Here is a 25,785-nt window from a genome sequence, read left to right as displayed (position 1 = left end):
TACATTAAATACACATACCCTGGAAAAGTTGTCAGTGTGTGTTTACCATAATGCAATTAGATAAATGGTCTCTACAATCCATGTAAGAAAGTCAAAACCATCCTCTTAACTCTATAGTTATACTTCATGAGAAAACCTTAGCACTAGGGAGTCAGAGCCACTCCTTGATGTAATGCTGCACCCAAACTTGACAAAAGCACAAAGAGAATTCCAAGTTTATGCATGCACAAGATAGACTTGCAGCACAATAAATTTCCATAAATACTCAGCAGTCATCAAAGGTTCCAGAACCAACTTAGGAGATTCTGGGGCTAACAAATGCTAAAGCTATAGTTACAGCCCAGAGCAAAACTAGATTTCTAAAATATGAGGAATTTTCAATTTCCAAGCAAAGAATTCTGAAACCTTTTGAAAGGACTCAATATCTTTTAACATCTTTTACTGGTGTTCACATAGGGAAGGTTAAATAAAAGCCACTAATGCACTTCCCATTTTTAGATCAAGCCTAAGTCACCCTGACATGAGTTATCTGTTAATTCCAGTTTGTAAAAATATCACAAAAAATAAAGTTCTTACAGCATAATACTGGCATCCTGCCCGCCTTCTGAAAGCACAGGGACCATCAGGATCATTTTCTTCTTCGGGTTCTGATACTGGGGATGGTACCTGAACAAAAGAGGTATCCATTTAGGAGTTACTTAAAGTCAATAAATCAATAAGTGCAATGACCTAAAATTAAAATCTGATCACCAACAGCAAATCACTCCATTATATCTAGTGGGTAATAAATTCCCTCAAACATTTAATGATTAGTAAATATTTTCTATGATTAAAAATTCTAATTTTTAATAAATCAGTTCTTACAGTAAGTATACATGATATTGTTGAACTGCTTATTAGCATGAAGTGTTATGTTATAAACTTAAAAACAATTAGTAGAGTTCTTCTGTATCCCATTTATATTTTACAAATAGTATATGTGGCCATAAATACTTAATGATGACAGTTATGCTTCACATATAAATAGGTATTCTTTTTATCCAATAATTTCTCTCTGTAATAAAGCCCCAAACTAGAAACACTTATGAACAGGCAAAAACAAACAACAACAACAACAACAACAACAAAAACACAATAAAGGTAACAGATTTTACTCAAAAGGAGTTTTTTTGGTTGTTGTTTGTTTTTTTAAAATATCCCCCCACATTTTTAAAAAAATTACTTTTAAAACTCAACAGTACAGAAACAGAAAATTAGAAGAAAGAAGATTTGTTAAAGGTAAAGCAGACTGGTTGCAGAGAAATGGTCAATCCTAAAGGAAAATAATAGTCTTTCAAAAGGCTGTCACACTGAAAAGCATTCTGTCTGGGGCCATGTGACATCAGGCCAAACAGTGTGATCTCTAGGGCAGCACAGATACATTATAGCATACTTATGTCATAAAAACAGATTAAATGATATATAAATATATTCAAACACATCAAAGAAATGTTTTAGATAAATTTCCCCCATAACAGTTAAACAACAACAACAATAACAAGAACAACAAAAGTTTTGGTACTTAAGTTTCAGTTGTCTCACAATTTCACTTGGCAGTGTCCCACTTTTTTTGACAAATGCTAGCTCAATCATGTTTACTTGCACATTTTGAACCTCACAAATCCCTCTTTCCCTATCTTGAGAAGAAAAATATTCTTTCCACATTATTTCCAAACTGTGGTAATTACCAAATTACCACTTAGCAGAGTCATCCAGGGGAGAAGGGTATTTGTTTGAGGTTCCAATATACCTCCAATAACCCTACAGGCAAGATACAAAAACAGTGAGCTGAAGCTGATTCTTTTTCCTAGGGAATCAGTTCCAAAGGTGAAATTTGAGAAGAAATTTAAAGTATAAATTTTACAGTTTGGTTTCTTTGCAAATCATCGATCTAAGATACACACAGAAAGTTTGCAATTAAAATCTTAGAAATTATAGGCCTACAGTATATTATCTCTTTTCTCCTATCATTCTCCAGAGTAGATTCCAGTATATGTGGGAAAGCTATGACACAGGAAGAAAGAGCTGATATTAAAAGAACCAGAAGCACAGTCAGAAGAGACTGGGTTTTTTCTTCTGCCCTTCTGTACATCATTTGGTTAAGTCTGGTTAAAATGTTTGTTTTCTTCATATTTCTTATTCCTCTTTTACTTGTTTATTGGACAAAGATCACTGTAACACTATTTTTAGCAATAAAAGTCCTGAATTTAGAACAGCTACATTCTAAATACCTGCCTCAGTGAATGATATCTAACTACAGGTAACTATTCTTTAGAAATGTAGGGATACCAATAAAAACCAGAGAGCTGTCTAAGACCTAGTACTAGGACTCAGAAAAGTCTAAAGGTTTCAAAATGCAATTTCTTTGAAATTATATGAATAAACATTATAGAAAAATAAAGCTGAAATGAAAATCCGTAAGGGATTTATGACAAGGAATTTATGACCACCACTTATTCTGAGTGAGTCCACCTCTTAGGCTGGATGGACTGAGTGTCACAACAGGAGAAAAAAACTTATAGAAGGTCATACTATCCTATGGCATCCTTCTTAATAGGACAAGAATGTAAAGAAAAATTTGTAGGCTCTCATTTGCACTATTGATATAATACTCTTCTACATATATTTAACAAACCTTGTCATTTTCTTAAATTTTTAAATACTCAATAATATAAGTCTAGATAGAGGCCATCTGCCATTTGGCTACTACTGCAGGCATCATTCCTCTAATCCCTTTCCTCCTCTTCTGTTGTTTTGTGCTCCAGTGATGCCAAACTTCTAGCAGTTCTCTTAATAACTGTATTCTCTGCTTACAGTCTTTCACTATTCTCTAGATCTGGAAAAACCACTATTTGATAGGATATTGAATCCTTCATTCCTTCAAAATAGTCATATAATCAATGTCTCATGGTTATTCAAAGTTTTGCCTTAGCCTAACTGTACTATCCTCTGACAAGTATGACCCGTTTCATTAAGTGGTTCTGAAGAACACACAAAATTAAACACATCTATGTGCATCTGTTACTATCACATGAAATATGAACTATGCAGTGACTAAAAATAAAAATAGCCAAAGGAGCACATTTTACATTGTATGTAAACATCTGAATTTTAAATGGTTGCAGTAATAAAGGGTTTTAGAAATAGTCTTGCTTCTAAACATATGTGTGACGTTACAAAACTGCCTTTAAAGAAAATAAGCAAAACTATTACAATATGATAAAACTGATAGTGAATTCAAGGTATCTGTTACAGAATTCTCTTCAAGTTTTTTATACCATATATACCTATAGAAAAAAAAAAAGGAAAGGAAAAGAGAGGGTACTGCTAAACTAGGTGTTAAACCAAATTCACTTTCTGAAAAAACGAATCCTTTAATATGTAAACTAAATGTCTTGTTTTAAGAATAGCACTTGTGAAAATAAAGTTAAAAATTGTAATTGCAAATATTTTGCTATAAAGCTGTTACAATATCCAAACATATATTTTCATAAGTTACTATTTTAATCAGTTCCTAAATCTTTAGAATCAAATAGCTATTACCCAGCAATTAGCAAAACTTAAATATCATAAAATATAATGCTAGTAGAATATGGTAAAAAGGGAATTATCATAGTTGAATATTTACAATCATGTTGATTTGTTTTTGTGATACTGGGGATGAAACTCACAGCCTAGCCTCACACATGCCAAGGCAAGTGCTCTATCACTAAGCTATATCCCTAGCTCATGATTATGTTTAAATGTCTTAAAATACTGATACACTTTGGATCAGTAATTCCATTTTTGAAAATTCACTTTGAATACAAAAGATAAGTTTGTTAATTTTTACAAAAGGAAAAACTAAAAACCACTTTGATGTTCCACAACAGAAATCCTGTTGAACTTATGGAAAATAAAAGTAAGTACTATTTTAGTGGCCACACAAACACACAATGAAGAAAATGTTTATGCTGTAATAACAGGTTAACAAAGCAAGCATCAGAAATCTTAAAATGTCAGTTATATTTTAAATATAAAACAATATAAAAGAGTCAGAGGAAATGTCTTTAAAATAGTTTTAAAACAAGCACCTGTGGAAATTCATCTTCATCTGAGCTGTGAAAGTCATATTGCTTAATGTCACTCTTATTGATCACAGGCAATGTCTCAGGAGTGGGCTGCTGAGACGTTATCAAAGCCTCTGCTTTAGGCTTCTTTGGGTACTTCTTCTTTTGACGAACAACATCAGAAGCCTCTTCTTTCAAAGATATATGATGAGGGTGCTGTTTACATGATGATTTACCCCCAAAAGGAAGAAATGAAAATCATTTTAGAATAAAATCATGAAAAACTATATTGCTCTTTGAAAAAGATACATTTTTATCCATGAGATAATTTTACTGTTTTTAGTATGCAAAATTACTTTGTGATCATGAATTGAAACATGATTTACTTTCTGCAAATTATAATGAAAACTAATTATGATATTTGTTTGCTTTTTGTATTAGTAAAGCTATTAGTAATTTTATATTGCTCTATTATGCAATCCAAAGTTTAAAAGGTATCTGAATGCAATTCTTATATAAATCCACTATATTAAAGAGGAAAACAACTTATTTAAAAAATAATTTGAATGAGGTTATGAGTTCATTAATTTATTTATGCAATTATTTCTAATTTAAAAAATGTCTTTAGATGGTAATCTTTTGAGAAAAATAAGCTTATTAACTAGAAAAAAACTTTTAGAATATATAATTATTGCTTCAACTGAACAAAAATCAAATGGTTCTCAAGTACGCCAGGGTTCTGGGGAGGTACCTGAGAGGCCATCTGATAAAGGGACTGATTGATGGGGTAGTTTCTAGCCCCCACCTCCCTTCGATAGAGCAACTCTGCTTCTACATGTTTTAACATACTGGCATTTCTTTTAATAAAATTAATGTACGTAACGCTTTTAAAAAATTTTAAATGACTATCAGACACCAAACTATAAACAATATCAAAGTGTAAAATTTTTTAAAAAGCTATGTTTCCTCATGTAGTCCAAATGTCAAAACTACTTTAGGGTAAAAACTGCACACAATGAAAATGTTGCTTGAGTGGCAGATTATGAATTAGACAGATATAAACTATTTTATATAAAGGGTAGAACTATTTAGAAAAAGTAAACACCAACTTCCTAGAAACTCTTGATATTTTAAGATAGGATGTGTGACAAAGTAAATATTTAACCATGTGTAATGGGGTAAGATAAAGTATGGATGCAACCATATCTGTAAAATCAGTATTTAAACGGGCCAAGTATTCTTAGAGAAGATCTAAAATAAGATTCAGCTTACAATAAAGGCTGATTCTATCAGTAATTATGGGGTAGATTTTTCATATTCTAATGCTTAACAGTTGCATACCTAGGAAAAGCACTGATTGATATAAAATGGATTTTGAAAAATAACTTACAAAATGACATTTGTGGCATTGATAACTTTTCGGCTAGTAAGACAAGCAAAATTTAAAGGGAACTGTAGATGGGCTAGATGCCTGTGATTAATAAGAACCTGGTATTTGAATTGACATGAGTTGAATAAAGGAGGAAATCTTCATGCTCCACAGTCTTCCTTGACCTTTAAGAATGAACTCATGAAAAACAAGGACTGTGTACATTTGTAAAAGATGAATTTTCCACAAACACTCTAAGTCACTTTTAACATCTTGCTAGAATAAGGTCAAGTTGATCTCCTTATTTAAATTTAAACTCCTTAAAATTGAAGGTTTTATTAATTTTTATATAACCCAATTAAAAAATTAATGTACCAATGAGTACTACATAAATATAATTATTTAATTTAAGAATAAAATAATCACTGAGTACAGTTTTCTTATTAGGAGGAAATTTGGATCCAGATGTTAGAGGACTTTTTAAAGTCATTCAAGGTAGGTAAAGTGATAACTGCAGATTTTGGCAATGACGACAATGATGACAAGAATAACTCCCAATAATCTCAATGAAGAAAGCTTTCAATTTTACATTTTAATGCCTGCCACTATCATGCAGAACTTGGTAGGGCTAGTGATAATAACTAGACTATAATTACCTTTATTCTCCAGTGAAATAAGACTGTATGTTGGAAAGCCATGTACTTGGGAGGCCTGAACTCAAGTCATGCAGAGGTAAACCCTACTTCAAAGGATTGTTGTGAGGTTTAATGGGCCAAAAATATATGTAAAAACTCGTATAAAGTGTTAGGCAAAGAGTAAAAACTAAATTGATGTTAATGACTTTCCTTAACCATCCTACAGATATCCTGTAGACATCCTGTAGACAACTACAGAAATGAATAGTTATCTGATCATCATTTCCATACATAATTTCTCCCCAGAGAATATTTACCTTAGTTTTACATTCTTGGACTTTGTGATGATTTCCATTATGAAGAGTTGCTGGAGCGGTATACAACTCTTTTTCTGATCTACTGATTTTCACTTCATTAAGGATCTCACCTCCATAGTCTCCCAAATGGTATCTTGAAAAGGAAACAAAATATTAGAAAATGTTCCATAGTTTAACGATAAAAACATTAAAGTAAAAACATGACATTTCAATTAACTAACAAAACAGAGCTAACAATAAGATTCATTTTAAAAAGAAAACTTATAGAAACAAAGGATCTCATATTGGGGTTCAATAAAATGCAACAAACCAAAAAACATACACAAAAATACCTAAAGTACACATGTGATTAATTTCTCATATACTCTGCATTATCAAAGAACCAGGAAATGTTTAGAATGCTTATTTTAGGAATCACATAAAATTTTGCTCAGTTTAGTCCACTTATTTACACAAGAAAATATATCAGAGAACACATTTCCAAAAGAGCAGAACCAAAAAATTTTGTCTCCCTAGTTAGAAAATAAAATCAAACATTCATTTCCAATAAATTTTGTTTAATAGAAACTTGAACATAGAGAACAAAATGATCTCTAGATTCTTTTCTAAATAAAATTCAATTATTCTGCCAAAAATTAAGCTTATTAGAGAATCAGTTTTTTTATACACCAAAATCCCTCATATCGGCAATTCAAATTGCCAATAACTTAGTTAAAAAAACAAACAACTAGTAGCCACAAGTCTTTGAAAAAGAAAAAAAAAAAGGAAATTTGGTAAGAATTACCAAAAAGCTTAGCACCCCTCTCCATTTTTTGTTAACACTTTGCCCATCATTTGGCTAAAGGTGTAACAGTCCCAATATTACCTTTTTTCCACAACTTCTAAGGTTAAGTGCAATAATTCTCGTTTTGTTTTCTCTCTTCTCTTAATCATTTCCAAAATTGTTATGGCTCTACTAAACTCTCGTCTCAGTTTCAACATCTTTTCGTAAGAGGCTTCATCATTCTTACGATTCTATTAAAAGTAACAATTTTAGAAGAATAATTAACCCAATTATCCACATTTCTAGATTCATTCAACAAAATCTTATCAGATCCAAATTTATCTTATAAAAGCAAATGTTTAAAAATGTTAAATGTAAAAATGTTTACAAATCATCCGAAGAACAACTATATAAGACAACCCAATTATTTAACTCTGAAAATATAAGCAATTATTGTATAATAGACATTCAGGGGAAAAATGCTGGCGGCCACTGAAAATACTGAATGGCATAGAAGCAATAATTCCAATAATAAAACTTCAAAACACATCCACCTAAAACAAAAATGAGTTTTATCAAAAAAATACAGATCATTCGTATTATAGCAAGGTATTTTTCAATGACAGAAATAGTTCTGCCAATATAAACATGAGCAATGCTCAGCAATCAAAGCTTAACTTCAGAAACTCAGATAATTCAAGGTATGAAGAATATGCATCTCAAGAAATGGTATTATCATGTTTCAACACAGTAACACAGTAGAAAAGAGATTTAGCAAAAGTTCATAACTGTAGAATATTGTTAATTAGTTATTAATTATTGTTAACAAATAAGTTAAATTTAATTACGAAATGAAAGCCTTGTTTAATAACTACAGAAGGTTCAGCTGTAATTAGCATCATCTGTTTGCATATAAAGTTACTATTCATGTAAACTATTTTGTTAAATCAAATATTCACAGAGTATTTATATAGGGCGTGGAACTGTTAAAACAGACCACTACCTCTCTTTAATCTCTGTGTCCAGACACTTATACAATCACTTCATCTTTGAGTTAGTAATTTAATATGAATGACATTAGAAAGAACATAAAGAAAGAGTGCCAGAGGTTTCAAAACAGAATCATAAAAGACAAAATAAGAATTGAAAGAAACTCGAAGTTTTACTTTTTCTTTTGTGTATTGTTTCTTGCATTTAGAAAATAACCATCATGTATTGTGCACATGTATGAATATGCAATAAGGAATCCCATTAATTGTATAGTGCTCCAATAAATTTTTAAAGAAATAAAATTTGCATTCAAGGAAATGCAAAAAAAAAAAGAAAAGAAAAGAACCATAATGTATTGAAAATAACCTAAACTGGGTCAATAATTTCTTACAATATAGTGAATTAAAAGTTTAACATTATCAACAGCAAATATTAAAGTACCTACTCTGTGCAGGGTATAGCAAATGCCCTCTACCCTGGTTTTTAACTAATGACAAACATACAGAATCCAAAAGTGAATCATGCCACTGGCAACTGAATAACATTCAAAAGTGCACTAGAACCTTTAAAGACTGCCCTCCTCTTCAAAAAGTATTCTTGGACTCTAGGCTTACTCATTTCCTGTTCTCTTCAGGCCCAAATACCTACCCTTCCTAACTTTTCCTTTCCCCAGTCCTGTACTTTTACTCCTTAAAAACAAAGAACTTTTATTTTGAAATGATACAACACATAATTCCCATTTATCTTCATTCAGATTCTCCAAGTTAATGTTTTACTTTTGATTTATGTGGACATATATAAACATATACATATATAATTGGTGGTGTATTTGAAATTTTCAAGAAAAGTTGAACATATAATGCCCCCATTTGTATGTTTTTCTCAAAACAAAGATATACTCATATATCATTGCAGCATAAATATCAAGAACTGGGAATTAACTATAAAAATCTTAATTCCAAGGCTTTATTCATATTTGTCCCAGTATTGTCCTTTACAGCAGTAAGTATAGCTGCTATACTTGTTATAGTATATCTCTAAGGACTCAGGGATTACTCTAAGGGTTACAATTCGTTGCTAATTATTTCGATGCTCAAACTTTCCCAGCTCTGATCAGTACAGTCCCCCTTCAACCTGACTCCTGTGTCCTTTTGATGGGGCTCCAACATTCTTCAATCACATTTTTATTTTCTGGTACAGCAGCACATTTCTTTCAGGCTTATCTTTTTATTTTCCCAGCTCCAGACATGGAATCAACCAATTTTCATAAGAAGCCCTGGTTCCTTTCAATGGAGCTCAGTATTAAAAATCATGTCCTACACATGCTAGGTACACCCATTTTTGTACTGGGTATCACTGCTTCTATAGTCCCTCAGTGAACAGACCTAGGAAATAAATGTACAAATATATGTATGTACATACCTAACCAAATACATATCTGTTTCTAGTTTTATCAATATTAAAAATCATGAATTCATAATGACATCTTTTCTATTCTCTCAAATTTGCCCTTTTCTCTGTATCTGAATTCTTAATCCCTTCTCACAACTGTCTCTTCTTTGGGCCAACTCTTTTCTCCCTATTCTAGTTAATAGTTCTGTACCTACTGCCAAATCTCCAGAGAAGTGATTCTCAAACTACTGTATTTCAGAATTAACTACAGATCTTTTTATAACCATCGATGATTCACAGATGATTGTTTTGAGGCCCGAACTGGGAACCACTTCAGGGTCATGGAGAGGGAGGAGAGAAGGCATAGGCATTAAAGTTATAGTTGTGCAGTTAAACATATTAAATGTATATGCTGATTCAGGACTTATCAGTACTTTAACACATGCTAGTTCCTTAAGACTATCTCATTAAAAATGACTATGTACTCCTGAATTAAATATTAGTTTACTGAATTAAAATTAAAATTAGCCAAAAAATATTTCAGTAGTTTTTTTTTGTATCAACTATATAAGTGCTTTGAAGTTCATGAAATAAGTATAGAGCCTTGGTTAGCAGTATTCATTCACTGCATATCCCAATGCCTGCCCACCATCTGAACAGGTAGAGCATATGCATTATTTGTTAAGTGCTTTCCTCACTTTTTCATTCTGAAACACATAAACATTTTCAACTAGTAACACTGCAGGACAGAGTAATAGTCTTTGGACCTATGAGTAAAAACAGAGAAATAAAAAGCAAAGAACACTAAAAAGAAAATGTACCACTCTTCAGAGGAATATGAAAATAAAAACAAAACAAACAAGAAAACAAGAGAAAGGGTAGGATTTAGAGTAAGGAGAAATTTGTGATGAACCAACAATTGAGTACCTAAGCATAAGAAACAGCTACCAGTAATTTTCAATATACAATAATTAGAAAGAATAAACCATATTTTAATCTTCAAAATGCTATTTAAATACCAATAAATATTGCTAACTTAAAATATTTCATCCTCACTCACTAAAAGAAGTCCAACAGTACATTTTCCTCAAAAGACACTGCTAACAGTTTATGGTTTACAAAGCATCTAAATCAATTATATTGTTTTAAAAAGCAACTGCTAGTTCAGATAAACCTTTCCTTCCTTGCATCCAATAGTCCACATTTGTAGTTTTATGAACTTATCACATTTTATTCTTTTCTAAGCAAAGTGTAACGTCTTCATAAATATCTTAGATTCCCTTACTAGAACTAGAATGCAAAATTGGAAACAGCCTGGGTTAGCAAATGTCATCTATGCTTGGGAAATTCATTCTGTGATGTTTAAGAAAATAAAACCCATAAGAAAGAGTTATGAAAGTTCGGGTAACTAACCAGTAGGAGAATTTCTCCTAAAATATATCATCTCCGGCAGCTGTTATGCTTCACAGCTGTTAGGTTAACAGCTGACAAAGACAAGCTTTCAAGGTTAGGAGTAACAACAATATACAAAAAATGCCCTGCCTCCAATTATAATTCTTCATGGTTTTACATTTACATGTTCCCAATTCTTTGTGATGTTAGAGAATGTATTACCAGGTAGTATTTACTGTTAAGTTATAAGAAATGTAAATTATAAGAAATATAAGTTATAAGAAATGTTTTGTTCTGTATTATATCAGTCCAAAGTGTGAGATCCTTTTTCTCTTACTTAGAATTTTGGCTCACACTGCTACTGAAAGCTAGATGGGACAAGTCCATCAATTTGAAATCTAACACAACTGTCAACTAAGAAAAGGAGAAAAAGATCCCACTGCTGCCAGGATTGGTTTGAAAATGAACATTTCCCTACTTCCCATGACCCCATAGTAACTAGAGGCACCAAAGTTCATTTTTCTTGTAAAAACTAGAATATCGTTTTTAAAGGAATTTTAAGCTTCTAAGTTACCAACAAGGAAAAGCAGTATTACTTCAAATTCTCAACTTCCCAAACAGAACAGATAAATGACAGAATGCAAAATTTACTGAAGAACTCAAAATTTGTAAGATACATAAGGACACAAAATTCTTCATATTACTTCAACTACAAGCCTAAAATAGTATCAGTTATGAACGGTGTAGGTAGTACATAAACACCAAAAAGCAAATGGTCAATAGATGAGATTTAAAAAGTAGGATTTCTAAAATAAAGTTTATCAATGTTATTAGGTTTCATGTTCAAATTACTCAAACTTATTCAAATTATTAGGAAAAAAAGTTACTGGTCTTAAATTATTACTGATCTACATTCAATCAAATATAATTTGCACATTACCTTTCGAGTTTGCATTTTCTCTGTTCTCCTCCGAAAGGCAACATAAGGGTCATTGTTGGTAGAGCCATCTCTTTTCTCTTGTTTTATCTGAGGAATGAGGGATGGCCCCCTGCAGTTTTTACGTTTTCTCACCCAGTAGTCATATACAGCTTTAATAAGATAATCATCTTCGTTTAGCAGCAGTTTTGCTTCTTGAAGTGTTACAAGCTAAATGAAAAACAAGACATTACCAACTATAATGTTTGAAAAAAAAATCAAAATTGAACTACAGTTATCAGAAAAACATGTGATCCATTCTAACAGTTATGATCAGATAATATGATGGTAAAGACATGATTCAATTCAACCTAACAAAGGTCTCAATAGTTAGAGGAGATTTATTTAAAAATTAATTATTTTGTCGAGAGGTAGAAGTTTCACAATTTAAGAAAAATGTATAAGTAATAGTTAGGAAGACTATACTGAATTTATGCTTTAGTAAGTCTTGGCCTAGAAGACATCTGGGGTCTTTCAAAATTTTGATAATCTATGATTCTACATATTTTAAGGTCTACTAGTTTTCAAGCCTACTAAGTAGCTTCTATTTGGTTCTCAAGAGCAACCAGAAGATACAGAAGGTTTCATTTTACATAATGTCAAAACAACAAATATTATTATAATATGCCTATTTTGGAACTGAATAAAGGAAAAACAGCATATATCTGCAAATTTCAACATTATGCAATGAACCAGTATTTCCATACATTAGCTTTAAAGGGATGCCTTTCTACTGTTGAAGTTCTCTGAAACTGTACTATATACCCCAAAATCTACAAGGGTAGGAGTAGATTAAGAATTGGGCTTTATATAGGATTTCTTTGCATCCCTGAGGATTGAACCAAGGGCCTCATGCATGCTAGGTAGGCGAGTGCTCTACCACCAGCCCAGAGTTGAGCTTTATGGATCTATTCTACTTCAAAATGACAGCATCACTGCATCACTAGAAGCTCTCCTGTGCTCTGAAGGGCCAGGGAAACATCCTGCATGTGTTTCACTTGTTTGGTCATTATGCTTCTGATAAATCGTCCCACTAATCAGAGAACAGTAATGAGCTTCTTATGTAACAGTATTACCAAACTAACACTACTTCCTATGCTTCTGCATGGCATGCTGGGATTAAAATATCTGCTCAGTTTTCCTTCACTAGTGGTCCTTGCTCTAGCTTGCAATGTCTTTTGTTAAGTACCCTCCTTACATCACAACTAATAAGAATTTAATATATAGTTTGCAGTTAAACATCCTACTATTTCTCTCCAGCGTTAACTGTATTTTCTCAGTTAACTGCTGGTTTTATGCTGTTATACAGCAACTTTTTATTTTGTGGGAAAATCTAGTTTTAAACATTCTGTAAAAGTTATCTTTAGCTATTCTAAGACAACCTGCTAGTATCACTGCATCTCTATCATGACAACAACATTAATTCGAGTGGGTTAAGAACAAGTTACAGATAAAAATTATCAAATAATAATAATAATAATAAGTTCTGTCACTTAACATGCTTACTTTAACCACCAGAAAGCCGTAGAAACCATCTAACTGGCAAAAAGAATCTAAAGTAAATTTAATATTTCTAAAGTAGTCTGGTGTTGATTATTTAGGAAGGCTTGGATATGGGGTGATAACACTATCCTACTTTTTGGGCTTTTCTTCTAAACTGTACTAGCTTCATGAAAACAAGGACTATTTATTTTGCTAACAGATAAAACCCCTGAATTGCCTAGCAATTTCAATGCACACATTTTTAATACACAAATTAATAAACCACAGGTGAAAATTGGTGTTTTCTAATTTATAAAATGGTGAATTAAGAAAAAGTAGAATTAATAATCAATAAGTATTAATTTATAGGTTATGGAAAAACTAAGGAAAAAGCTTTAAGATAAATCTATTACCTAAAGAAACTTATAATACGGCAGTAATGGTAGGATAAGATCAAATCAATAAGTAAGACAACATAAGAACTTTGGAACTCAGTGCAATAAGCTACAAGGTGGGAGAGACAGAACAACCAGGAGTGCATGCATTTCTTTTCAGTATTAGAAAATGACTGCTTTTTTACCATTTTACTTCTTTCAAATTTGATGGCTTATTATTTGTGCAATAGCCTAAACAGTACTACCAAGCACAAAAGCAAAGTAACTATAAGGATTTACATTAAATTTAAAAAGGGTTCAATAATCACTTTTCACATTATGTTCTTCAAGAACGAATGACTGCAGTCCAAAATTGACAAAGTGAAGTTGTGATGTGACTTTAAAAGTTAATACTGGATATATTCAAATGACATTAATACAATGCAATGAAATTATCATCTGAGGAGAAAACATCAGCATTCAATGAAATAAAAATATATATTTTTATATATTTTGAATATTCAAGGAGAAATGCCTTTACCAAAGTTCCAGAAAATGGAAACATGTTCAACAACAAAAATTTGGTAGAATTATAGTCTTCCTGTCTTTGGGAAAGAACTCAAACATAAATCATGCCCTATATTTTTTACAGGCACATATGCCTAAATCAAAAAAGGGAAACACCTGTTTAAACTCTAAGACAAATGCCACAATTAAATAATCCTTTTCCTGCCAGGTGCGGTGGTGCACACCCGTAATCCCAGCAATTCAAGAGACTGAGATAGGAGGCTTGTAAATTCTTAGCCAGTCTCAGAAACTTAGTGAGACCCAGTCTTAAAATAAAAAATAAAAAGGGCTCAGGATATAGCTCAGTGGAAAGTGCTTCTGGGTTAAATACCCAGTACCCAAAATAAATAAATAAATAAATAAATAAAAATTTAAAAATCCTTTTCTTTTTCATAGAGAAGGGACATTAATCCATTAAAATTAATTATTATTTCACTTATCACCAGGCTTGAGATGACTACTTTAGAAGGATCTATTTATTAATTCATTTTTTCCTTCAAAGGTTCCACTACAGTTTTCTGATTCTTAATACTGCCAACCCAAAATGGAAACAAAGAGATCATGGAATAATGAAATCATAATGATAAGATGGTTAGGATAAAGTTTCTCCAATTCTATGAATAATATTCAAAGATATAAGAAATTTCCAAGAGTTCTTTTAGTCTTCCATTTAGGAGAAAACTTTTTTCTAACTGAATGTTGATAGATTGCTGACATGCTGAAACCAACCTCTGCAGTCACAGAAATGACCCTCTGATATTTTCATAATACAAATTTTAAAACAAGTCTGGATAAGACAATAACATTTAAATGAGCTGAAATGAAAAATATAAACCTTAAATTCAAATTAATTTTCAAATCAGACTAGACTTTCATTAAATCTACATAGCATAATTATAACATACATGTACACACATATTACAATTTAATATGTAGGTTTTAAAACTGAATTATGTGGCAGGATTCATTGTGACTGCTTCAAAAGATGTAGACCAAATTTCATTTTTAAAATATAAATATTTGCTGGGTGTAGTGGCTCAGGCCTGTAACCCAGCAGCTGAGAGGCTGAGGAAGGAGGATCTAAGTACAAGGCCAGCCTCAGGAACTTAGGGAGACCCCAGACAACTCAGCAAGACTCTGTCTCAAAATAAAACACAAAAGGGGCTGGAATGTGGTTCAGTGGTTAAGCGCCACTGGGTTCAATCCCTGGTACCCCAAAAAAACAGTGCCCCAAAATATAAATAATTGAAAATTGTAGTAAAGAACAAGTCCCTTTAAAGACACTATATCCTAAATTAAAACAAACAAACACACACACACACACACACACACACACACCAAGAGAGACCCTCTCCCATATAAAAAAGCACACACATTCTTAACAGTACACAAAAAAACATACTTTCTTAACTGCCACACTGGGTATATCTGCTTGAGGTCTGCCTAAAAGCAAGCTTAATTAATAATGCAATTTCAAGTAAACACTTAAGATGCTGTATGATTTTTTTTTAAAACTGCTTGATTATTATATCAAATCTTGGATATCTTTACTTTAACCTTTGTAAGTACAGTGAAAGTTGGAAACATATCAGCCAAGGTTTCTATCTGTAATCAAGAGAAAGAAATCTATTGGTAAGATACTAAATATTTCAACATCTTTGGAAGTGTTGGGAAATCAGGTTTAGAATCTGCAATACCTAAAATTAAAGCCATGGACTGAACTAATGGTGAAATCCACTACTGGTTTTGCATAAACAGTATGGGGATTTACTAGAACTGCTGCTCCTGCTGCCTTGGTAATGCCAATCTCTTAACCACTATCAGAGACTTCGCTATTGTCCTTGCTTTTTTGTAATAGAGGCTCTAAATTCAAATTCAGTGATTTTAATTGGCAAAGCCCAGGTCATGTAATAGTACCCTCACACAAGGCAACAGTGCCTTGGATGCAAAAAGGGTCAGGAAAGAGCATTCAGCATTTCTACCTTGTTTTGTTTTCTTTCTTTGAAACAAAGTCTCACCAAATTGCCTGGGCTAGCCTTGAACTTAAGGATCCTCTGGTCTTACCCTCCTTAGGATCTGGGATTCAGGCATGAATCACTGTGCCTGAACTGTTCCTTCAGTTCCTATGGGCTAGAGAGCAGAAATCTGCTTTGCACCAAGATTCATCACACCGAGAATTCTCCAAATGCAGAATAAAGTCCTAGGCTGCAAAAAGCAGTGTAAAGGGTATTTAACTCAATAGCAAAAACAAAACAAAACAAAAAGATCAACACATCTAACTACTCAGAATGCTTTAGGAGTGAGTCTTTCTGGGAAAAATCCATCCAGAACTCCAGTTTCCCTTCTACTTCCAGTCTCCATGAATATGACACCAAGAAACAGGGCTGTTACAGGCTCTAAAATATGGAATTTGGCTTACTCCAAGAAGTAGAGTAGAAGTTAGTATAAAATTCCTCTTTTGGTCTGAGACGGTGAAGCTTATCAAATGACTGTAAATATTTAGTAAAACGATCATTTTGGGATGTAAAGTCCTTGTTTACTAAGACCACGTATTAGAAAGGTAGGATCTGAGCTGGAACAGTAGCACACATCCTTAATTCTTAGCTACTCACGAGGCTGAGAAAAGATTGCAAATTTGAGGCCAGCCTTGGCAACTTAACAAGACCCTGTCTCAAAATAAATAAATTTAAAAAGGCTAGGGATGTGACTCAGTGATAAAGTGTCCCTGGGTTTAATCCCCATTGTAGAAACAGGGTGGAAAAAAAAAAAGGAAAAAGAAAAGTAGGACTTGGCTTTCTAGGCAGAGGGAACAATAAAGCAGCATGGTACATTAGGTATCAGTGAAAAGCTCAGTGTGTCTAGAGTCAGGTGGAATATGGACTTTATAGATAGTGGAAACCATTACAGGTTTTGTTTGTTTTTTTGAAAGGAGGCTAGTTTTTAATAAAATAGCTGGTGGCAGAATTGCAGTGGTCCAGGTAAGATAAAATAAAAATGGAGGAAATGGATAGACAAGTTGATAACTGAAGTGCAAGGTTGGTCAACTGAACAGAAGATGATGACGCCATTAAGAAAGAGAAAGTAAACCTGAGGGAGGGGCAGGTGGTGTCCGGAATGTGAATTTGAAATATTTGCTAAGGTTGAAAGTTTCCATAAGAAATAGCATGGAGCTTAGAGGCAGAGTCAAATCTTGGGAACCAGCAACAAACTATTGGTAGCTTAAGAATAAAAACTGAATTTAAAAAAAAAAAAAAAGAGTAAAAACTGAAGACAGATACCAAAAGAAATAGCAACATATAAGATAGAGAGGGGCAATAGAAGAGGAGATTAAAAAAAAAAAAAAACAGGAAAATGAGGTGGTCAACTACAGGGATCATAATTAGAATACAGGTTGAAAAAGGCTCCTAGATGCAAGTAGGAGGCCTTTAGTATCCTTAAAGAGTACAATTCAGGGCTGGGGATGTGGCTCAAGTGGTAGCGTGCTCACCCAGCATGCGTGAGGCACTGGGTTCGATTCTCAGCACCACATAAAAACAAAATAAAGATATTGTGTCTACCTAAAACTAAAAAATAAACATTTTTTTTAAAAAAGAATGAAATTCAGTAAACTGAAATGGCTTGTGATATGAGTGAAAGGTAAACAAAGGAAATACCAAATGTGGCTAATCCAAAAATGAGAATAAGTGAAAGATTCTTTTGGAAATAGAGATCCTTGGGCACATTACTGGGTATAGACAAAGACTGAAGAAATGAGAGAAGAGAAAACTAAAAGTGAAACATTCAAGGAAAATGCAGGTACACAAAGAAGAGTTGGAAAAGGGTTAGGATTATGCCTCTATAAGAGGATAAATGTGGTATGCAAGTAGAAGGGAAAGAAAATTATGGAACTCCTGGTTGGTAGGGATTAAACTCAGGGGTGTCCTACCACTGAGCTACATTCGCAGCCCCACCCTGTTTTTTTGAAACAGGGTCTTGCTAAATTGCCTAGGTGGGCATCAAACTTGTGATCCTCCTCCCTCAGTCTCCTGAGCTGCTGAGATTACTGAGGTGCTCCATTATTCCTGGTCACTGTGAGCTTTTATATCCATTTGTGTGTCCATTTGCTCCTTCCTATGCTCTTTTCCATAAACACAGCATTTTTTTTTCTGATACATTTCCCTAAATACTAAAGTATGTACTTAAGGATAGAGATATTTTTTTATAATCACAATGATCAACTTTAATTAAGTTTAACATTGATAATTTTATCTATTTTTATCTACCATTCATTTGCCAATTTTGTTAAATGGACTCAAAAGTTATCTTTATACCATTTACTCCTGATTCAGCTTAAGGTCAGACATCACAATTAGTTGTCATAACTGAAAGATTATTTTTAATATTAAAAAGAATCTGATAACTATTTAAATTTAGGGATTGAAGGAAAGGGATTAAAAAATCCAGATGATTAGGAGTTTAGGGGGTCATTGGCAAGATAATATAGGACTATCTAGGATAAGACAGTAAATTCAGTTTTGGAAGGTTAAACTTGAAAGGTCTGTGAACCATCCAGATGGAGATAACCAACAGACAGCATCAAAAGAGGGGGAAAAAAATCCCAGAGCTTGAAAAGAAGGTCAAGGACAAGGGTACATGGATTATTCTATCGACAAAAATACTCAGGGATGATTTTATTCCAAAACTCAAATAATAATAACAATAAGAACAAAATTTCAAACTTCAATGTTTAAAGGACTTAAATGAAAAGGAGTCAGCAAGCAAAAAAGTATGGTCATGAGAAATAAGATATCTAACCATTTAAGTTTAAATTATACATAAAACCAGTGCTTTTCCTGTCTTTAAAAAAGAAATAAGAAAACAAGGGACTAAATCATTAAAACAAACAAACAAACAAACAGAGGCAAAACCAAAAAGAAAGGTGTAGTTCAAGATAAAGGGGGGCCCAACAGTAGAGCATTTAGCTTAGTATGCTTACAAGCACTGCAAACAAAAAAACATATATATAAAACTTGTGAGATATTTAGATGGAGACTGAACCCAATCATAAAATCTGGCAACAGGAATTTTCAATAATGACTTAATTGAAATAGTCTCTCAGAATGATGGAGGTAGAAGGTTTGCCTCAGTCTATCTTAGATGTCTTTCTCTACCAACCTAATAAATATTAGTTTAGCCATAAACTTGATTCCTTGCCCTGGGATCTGGTACTAGGGCCAGCCCCGCAAAGAAGGAAAAAATGTGATTAATGAATTCTTACAGCAGGATTTTGGAATGAAGACAGACAGCTCATTGGTGTCTTTAATTCTTGGTTCTAATAACAGGATTGTTCCTCTGACAAAACTTTCACCTTTATTTCCCACTGCCTGAAACAAATGCTTCACGCTCTGCACCTACCTAGATGTTCAAGGCCTAGAAACCTGTAACCGAACAAAGAAGACTAAAATAAAATGGTGCTGATTATATATTCAGTTAACTGTATTGTTTACATTTTTTGTTTATCCTGCCCCAACTCAGATAATAAGCTCTATAAAGGCAGGTTTTTTGTCATCTTCCTATTCAATGTTATCACTTGTCTTGTTCACCTAAGCACTAAGAAAGCAAATTATAGAACAGAAAGCTGAAGGCTTTTAATGATACAATCTCAGCCATCATGAATAATTTCTGAGCAATTATGAGTAATTTCTGAGCAAATAACAGAAATACCAAAAGACTGCTGTGGCCTAATCTGCTAGGAAAATTCCCATCTAGAACAACCAGAAACTATCATTTGATGGCAGTAACCAAATCCCAGGAAAACTATGACACTAATTAATAAGTATCAATTTGTTAATTTTAAAAAAGTTCCCAATTTTAAAAAAAAACAAGTTATATAACCTCAAAAATCAGCTGAATTTTACAAAATTAATTTTCCAAGTGTACTTCTTTAAATAGTACAATGGATATTACTTTCCATCAAAATGGGGATCTGGGGGAAGCCTATCAGAAAGGCTAAATATGCAGCCAATTAATTTTCCAATAGAAAAGTTTGGGATATGCTTCTGAAGAGTTGATAACTCCTTAAGGATTTAAAGACCTTAAGTTGTAGAACAAGGAGAATTTGATAAGCTAATGAAAAGATCTTATAGTCTATTGTAAAAAGTTTATTTGAAACTCCTTTGTATCTTAATTAACAATTAGCATATCAATATACCACACAGGTACACCAAAGATTATTTTTAAAAAGTTTATTTTAAAAATCTTAATTACAATATCAATAATACGTTTATCATAGTAAATTTGGAAAACAAAAATGGAATGAACATTAAAAATCACCAATATTTTCAAACATAGTTGGCATTTAGTTGTACTTTCTTACTTTTTTTCCTTAAATGTACAAATATAAATGCTTTTAAATAAACCTCAGTGTTTTCCACATAGACAATTTATATCCATCCTGTTTTTGAAATATAGTATTATATTATGGAACCATTTCCTACAGCTTAGTCACCTTTCAAAAATCATGATTGTTAATGGCAGCATTATGTATTTTATTCTAGAGTCAACTAAAAATTCATTCTTAACTTCCTGTTCAAAAATCTGTCACATCTTTTTCTTTTTTTGAAGTGCTAGGGACTGAACCCAGGTCCTTGTGGCAGTCAAGTGCTCCACCACTGAGCTATATCCTCAGCCCTCTGATTACGTTTGAGAATGATTCCCAAAAATGGCATTACTAAATCAAAGGGTGTAAACATTTTAAGGTTCCTGACACGTGCTGTGAGATTGTTTTCTAGACAGATAATATCACTTTAAATTCCCTGTGCCACATATGGAACATCTCAGTAATGAAAATTCTCTATTACTTTGTGAATAATTTTTCCTAATTTAAATACTTAAGTAATATACAAGTAATTAAAACTAAAATCTATTTAATGAAATACCTTAATGAATACCTTAATATAAATCTGAGCAATTGAACAAGATTTGATGCTTGCCTTAGAGACACAACCAAGCAAATTCAGTTGCTAAAGCTTCAAAAATACTTTCTTATTAGAAAGATCAAGAAGATACTATGACATTGTAAGAGAATATTTTTTATCCATACAGGAAAAAGTTAGAACACTACTCTTAAATGCTCCTATTCAAGAAAATTATGCTTAAATATTTTGTTCAAGGAATATTGTAAATAAAAATTCTAGGATGCCCAGGAAAGAGATTCAAGAGACAATGAAATTCAAAACACTCAGATTTAAAGAAAATGTAAAATAAAGGTACTAATTGAAATATATGAAAGAAAGAGACATTTTTACATGGTACAGTACCTGATTAGAACTGGCTTTTTCAAGTCTGTCAATCATAATTTCAAATTGCAAAGGCTTAATTTCCATTTTTCTGTTAAGTCTATTTAATAAGGTCTCATCTTCTGAATCCATATCATAATCTGGTTGCTCGTTGTCTAGATTAAAAGCTAGAAAAGAAAAAAATTATTATTCAAACTCAGGAGAAATAATGAAGTCATACAGTATTTTTATCACATTTGACCAGATTACTTCTAAATTTATATGCATTGACCAAAGAGTTTGTGAGCAGATATCTAAAAATCCGTTTCAGAGGCTAACTGCACAGTGGAAGAAAAAATAGTTTGCTTTACATATGATTTAAAATTTAAGAGTAAAAACATAAAGAAATTAATTTCTTATTTAAAAAATGATCACATGATAAAAATTTATAATAGCAATTACAAAAAAGATAATCAACATGGTAGTTCTGGTAGCATAATGAGAAGCTATGAAACAAAATTAAAAATCCAGAAATAAACCTATGTACATAGCTTATGTTTTGAACCACTGAAGATAAAAGGCAAAGCATTATTTAAAAAAAAAAAAAAAAAAGCTGCAGGGCACAATGGTGTGTGCCTGTCATCCCAATGACACAGAAGGCTGAAGTAGGAGGCTGAGGCAGGAGGACTGGAAGTTGAGGGTCACACTGGGCAACTTAGTGAGACCCTTTCTCAAAATAAAAAAATTCTAGGGTTGCGGGTGTAGCTCAGTGGTAGAGCAACCTTGGGTTCAATCCCTACCTAGTACCATTAAAAAACAAAACAAAAACCCAAGGTGTTGATATAGGCAGACTAGTTATTTAAAAAAAATTAATCTGAATTCCTACACCACTTCTAATATCAATAAATAATATATTCAACACGATTTTATAGTAAAAAATATAAAAATACTATAAGGAAAGGAGGGGGAAATGTATGAACAAGTACAAATTCAGAAACCACAGAACTGATATAAGAAATGATTATATTAACAAAATTAAAAATTTCTGCATACAAAATTTAATAAATAAAGTCTAAAGACAAAGAACCAACAGGGGGGAAAAAGTAACACATAAAAGGGCTGATTTCTTAAAATTACCAAGAAAAAAGCCAGAAACTTAACAAAATTGGGCAAAAGATTTTTAATGGAGACTAAGTGTAAATGACTTTTAAACATTAAAAGCCTTTACCTTATTCATAATTAGATAGATGCAAACACAGTAAGAAGACATTTTCACTCGTCACATAGACTAAGATCTAAATACTATAAGATCTAATATGCTATTTTGGAATATGAACAGGAAATTATAAACTGATATTTAGTTCAATTAAAAATATATCCTGGGGTTGTGGCTCAGTGATATAGAGTGCTTGCCTGGCATATGTGAGGCACTGAGTTTGAACCTCAGCACAACATAAAAAATAAACAAAGATATTGTGTCTATTTACAACTAAAAAGACTTAAAAAAATACATCCTCTTGGACTTAGCAATTCTATTTCTAAGAATTTATCCTACAAATAAACTTATGCAGATACAAACATATATACACAGGGCCTTAATTTTGATACTGGGATAAGCAAAAAACAGAAAACAAGCAATTATTTGCAGATTAGATAAATAACAGTATGTATATACTAAAGTATAGACTGAAAGGCTAAGAAAAGAATGAGTGACCCATGTAAAATGAGATGAAATAAAGCTGACTTTATGACCATTATGTGAAAAAAAAGCTAAGGTGCAGAATAGTAGTGTATACAATGTACCGTTTTAGAAAGGACAAGAATGGATACATATGCCTGTGTTTATAAAGCACAGAATATTTTTGAAAAGATACACAAGAAACCAGTAATAGTTCTCTACTTTTGGGTAAGGGGACACTGGGAATAGGATGGTAGAGGGAAATAAATTTTATTCTTTTTCCTTTTGTATTGTTTGACATTTAAGCATATATGTGTACTAATTATTCAAATATAAAAGGGGAAAAGACTCAAGTGCCAAATTATGTACTGAAATTACATGACAAGATTTAGAGCAAGGCAACAGATACACCAATCACCAATAGATTGGTTATTTTAAGGTTGCCTGCATATCAAGGTATAGGTGAGTATCTTCCATTTATATCACGTAAAATGTCCTGGCCTTCTCAGATTCAGAATGATATTTGAAAGGTCATTCTTAACAGAGTAATCTAAACAGTGCACATATTTATAAAATTTCAGTAAAATCAGCCCATTATTACAGGCAATACTGAGGAACTTTAATATTTAAAAGCATTTGTGTTAAAAAAGTGACTACATCTCATAAATCTGAATTCTAGTTAACTTGTTAAAAAAATTTCACCACTAGATAATAAGAAAAAAGTAAGTTAGCTAATACTTGTTAATTTTATTGCACTATGGACCAGGCTTTGTTGTTCAGCATACTTTACGCATACTAAATTAACTGTCACAACCTCACTGTATAGCAGTATTTTATCTCCCAATGTGTATCATATTCTAAAAATGTTAAATGTTACTGTATTTAACTTGTATTACAAAGTACAAAATGAGTTTTATGAATCAGAGAAATTATAGTTACTGGTAAACTAATGATACAGATTATTTCATAAGTATGATTCATTTTAAATATTCTTGAAAACAAGATGTACTACCTGATTATCAATAACTCAAAGCTACACTTTTATAAAGTTAATCCAATTTATGTCAAACTCAGTGATAGATGATGTGGATCTTCCAAACTAAACATATTACTAAACATATTCCTTCCACAAAGGAACATTATATTTGTAAATGCACACAATAAATGTGCAATGATCTGCCTTTAGTCCATAGACTAACAACAAAAAGTTAATAAAATCATGTAGTTGGTAAAACTGGAAGACATTTTAGAGAAAAATTTTAGGAAGTATTGAGCAGAGTTAACTCAACATTATTAATTTCTAAGGTAAACAAAAATTTTCAAATGTTCAAGGGCAAGGCTATATATACAATTTTTGCATGACCATCTTTTACACACCTACCTAATCTTACTCACCTCTTGTTCCTCCACCTCCTATCTGCTCTATCTTCTTATTCTATTCTTATAAAAGCCAGCACCCCAGCTTGTGAGGCAGGGGAAGGGACAAGAAAAGCTGGGAAATAGTTTAGAAAAATTAATAGTGAGAATTGATAGGAGATCTGACAATGTGTTAAATCAGAACCAGGGCAAAGATTTGCACTAGCTCTGTAAGTATTCTAGTACTAGCATTTCTCTTTTTATTAAAAAACTACACAAAGATCATTATAGATTTAGGTATTCTGTTGCTTCTAAACCAGGTACTGGTGTTTCATTTATACCTCTTTTTTACCTTATATTATACTGAACATCTTCTCTACCAGACAAGAAATTCTTTAAAAGCAGTAATTACTTTAGTCATATTTGAATATCCTCTCCATAATACTTAAAGAGAAAAAAGTGAGCACTAAAGTTGATGATTAAAAATAGCATTTCTTAAATATAAGGTATTCTTTAAAACTACCAGCAAAATGTTTTCTATAAGTTTACAGATACCTCATTTTATGAAACCCAGAAAACTTTTTCCTGATTAAAAAAACCAAATCTTAAAAATAGAGGATTAGTTTCACAAGCCAATCAACCAAGCGAAATACTCCTCTATACACCTACCCCCCCAAAGGGGGGGGGGGAGAATGAGAAATTTCTTGATGTATATTGACAGAATTTATACATGATGAACAAGGTTAATACCAGCAAGTGTCTGTGTGCATAGAGAAGACTTCTTATGGTAACATTAACTAACAATTAAGAAACATGAGGGTATTTAAGTTGTGCATGATCACTATGAGAAGGGAAAAGGAAGTGGGAAGGAAAGCAGATCAAAAAGTGTCTTGCAGTAACTGTCAGGAAAGTTTGTATGCTCTCTAGGAGGAGGCCAACAACTTCTGTGTAAGTAAGGCAGTGGATATAACCTGCTATTGGAATATGTAAAGCATCTACAAGATCACTGGTCATAGCTTAGAGAATGTACTGTCCATCTAAAATTAGCTGATTAAAGAAAGGATTACTTCTAGTTAAAAGAGTCTTTTAAAGTCCTTTAGTAATTGGCTATATTCTTATGCAAAAATGTAACAAGAAGAGCTGTTTAATG

The 25,785-nt window shown here is 32.3% G+C and overlaps 1 protein-coding gene across 1 annotated transcript in view; it reads right to left on the bottom strand.

Annotated features, from left to right (window-relative positions):
• Epc2 (enhancer of polycomb 2) overlaps positions 1 to 25,785 on the bottom strand; it is a 137,189-nt gene that overhangs the window by 17,277 nt on the left and 94,127 nt on the right. Inside the window, exons 3-8 of the mRNA XM_077798395.1 lie at positions 21,644 to 21,789; positions 11,887 to 12,093; positions 7,275 to 7,423; positions 6,410 to 6,542; positions 4,113 to 4,304; positions 577 to 666 (exon numbers count right to left, since the gene is read on the bottom strand). Of these exons, the coding sequence (XP_077654521.1) occupies positions 577 to 666; positions 4,113 to 4,304; positions 6,410 to 6,542; positions 7,275 to 7,423; positions 11,887 to 12,093; positions 21,644 to 21,789 (917 nt within the window). The remainder of the gene's footprint in view (positions 1 to 576; positions 667 to 4,112; positions 4,305 to 6,409; positions 6,543 to 7,274; positions 7,424 to 11,886; positions 12,094 to 21,643; positions 21,790 to 25,785) is intronic.

Source organism: Urocitellus parryii, chromosome 1 (genome assembly GCF_045843805.1).
Source record: "Urocitellus parryii isolate mUroPar1 chromosome 1, mUroPar1.hap1, whole genome shotgun sequence".
Lineage (NCBI taxonomy): Eukaryota > Metazoa > Chordata > Mammalia > Rodentia > Sciuridae > Urocitellus > Urocitellus parryii.
Note: the sequence above shows the minus strand (reverse complement) of the source record. Positions and strands in the feature narration are given on the sequence as shown.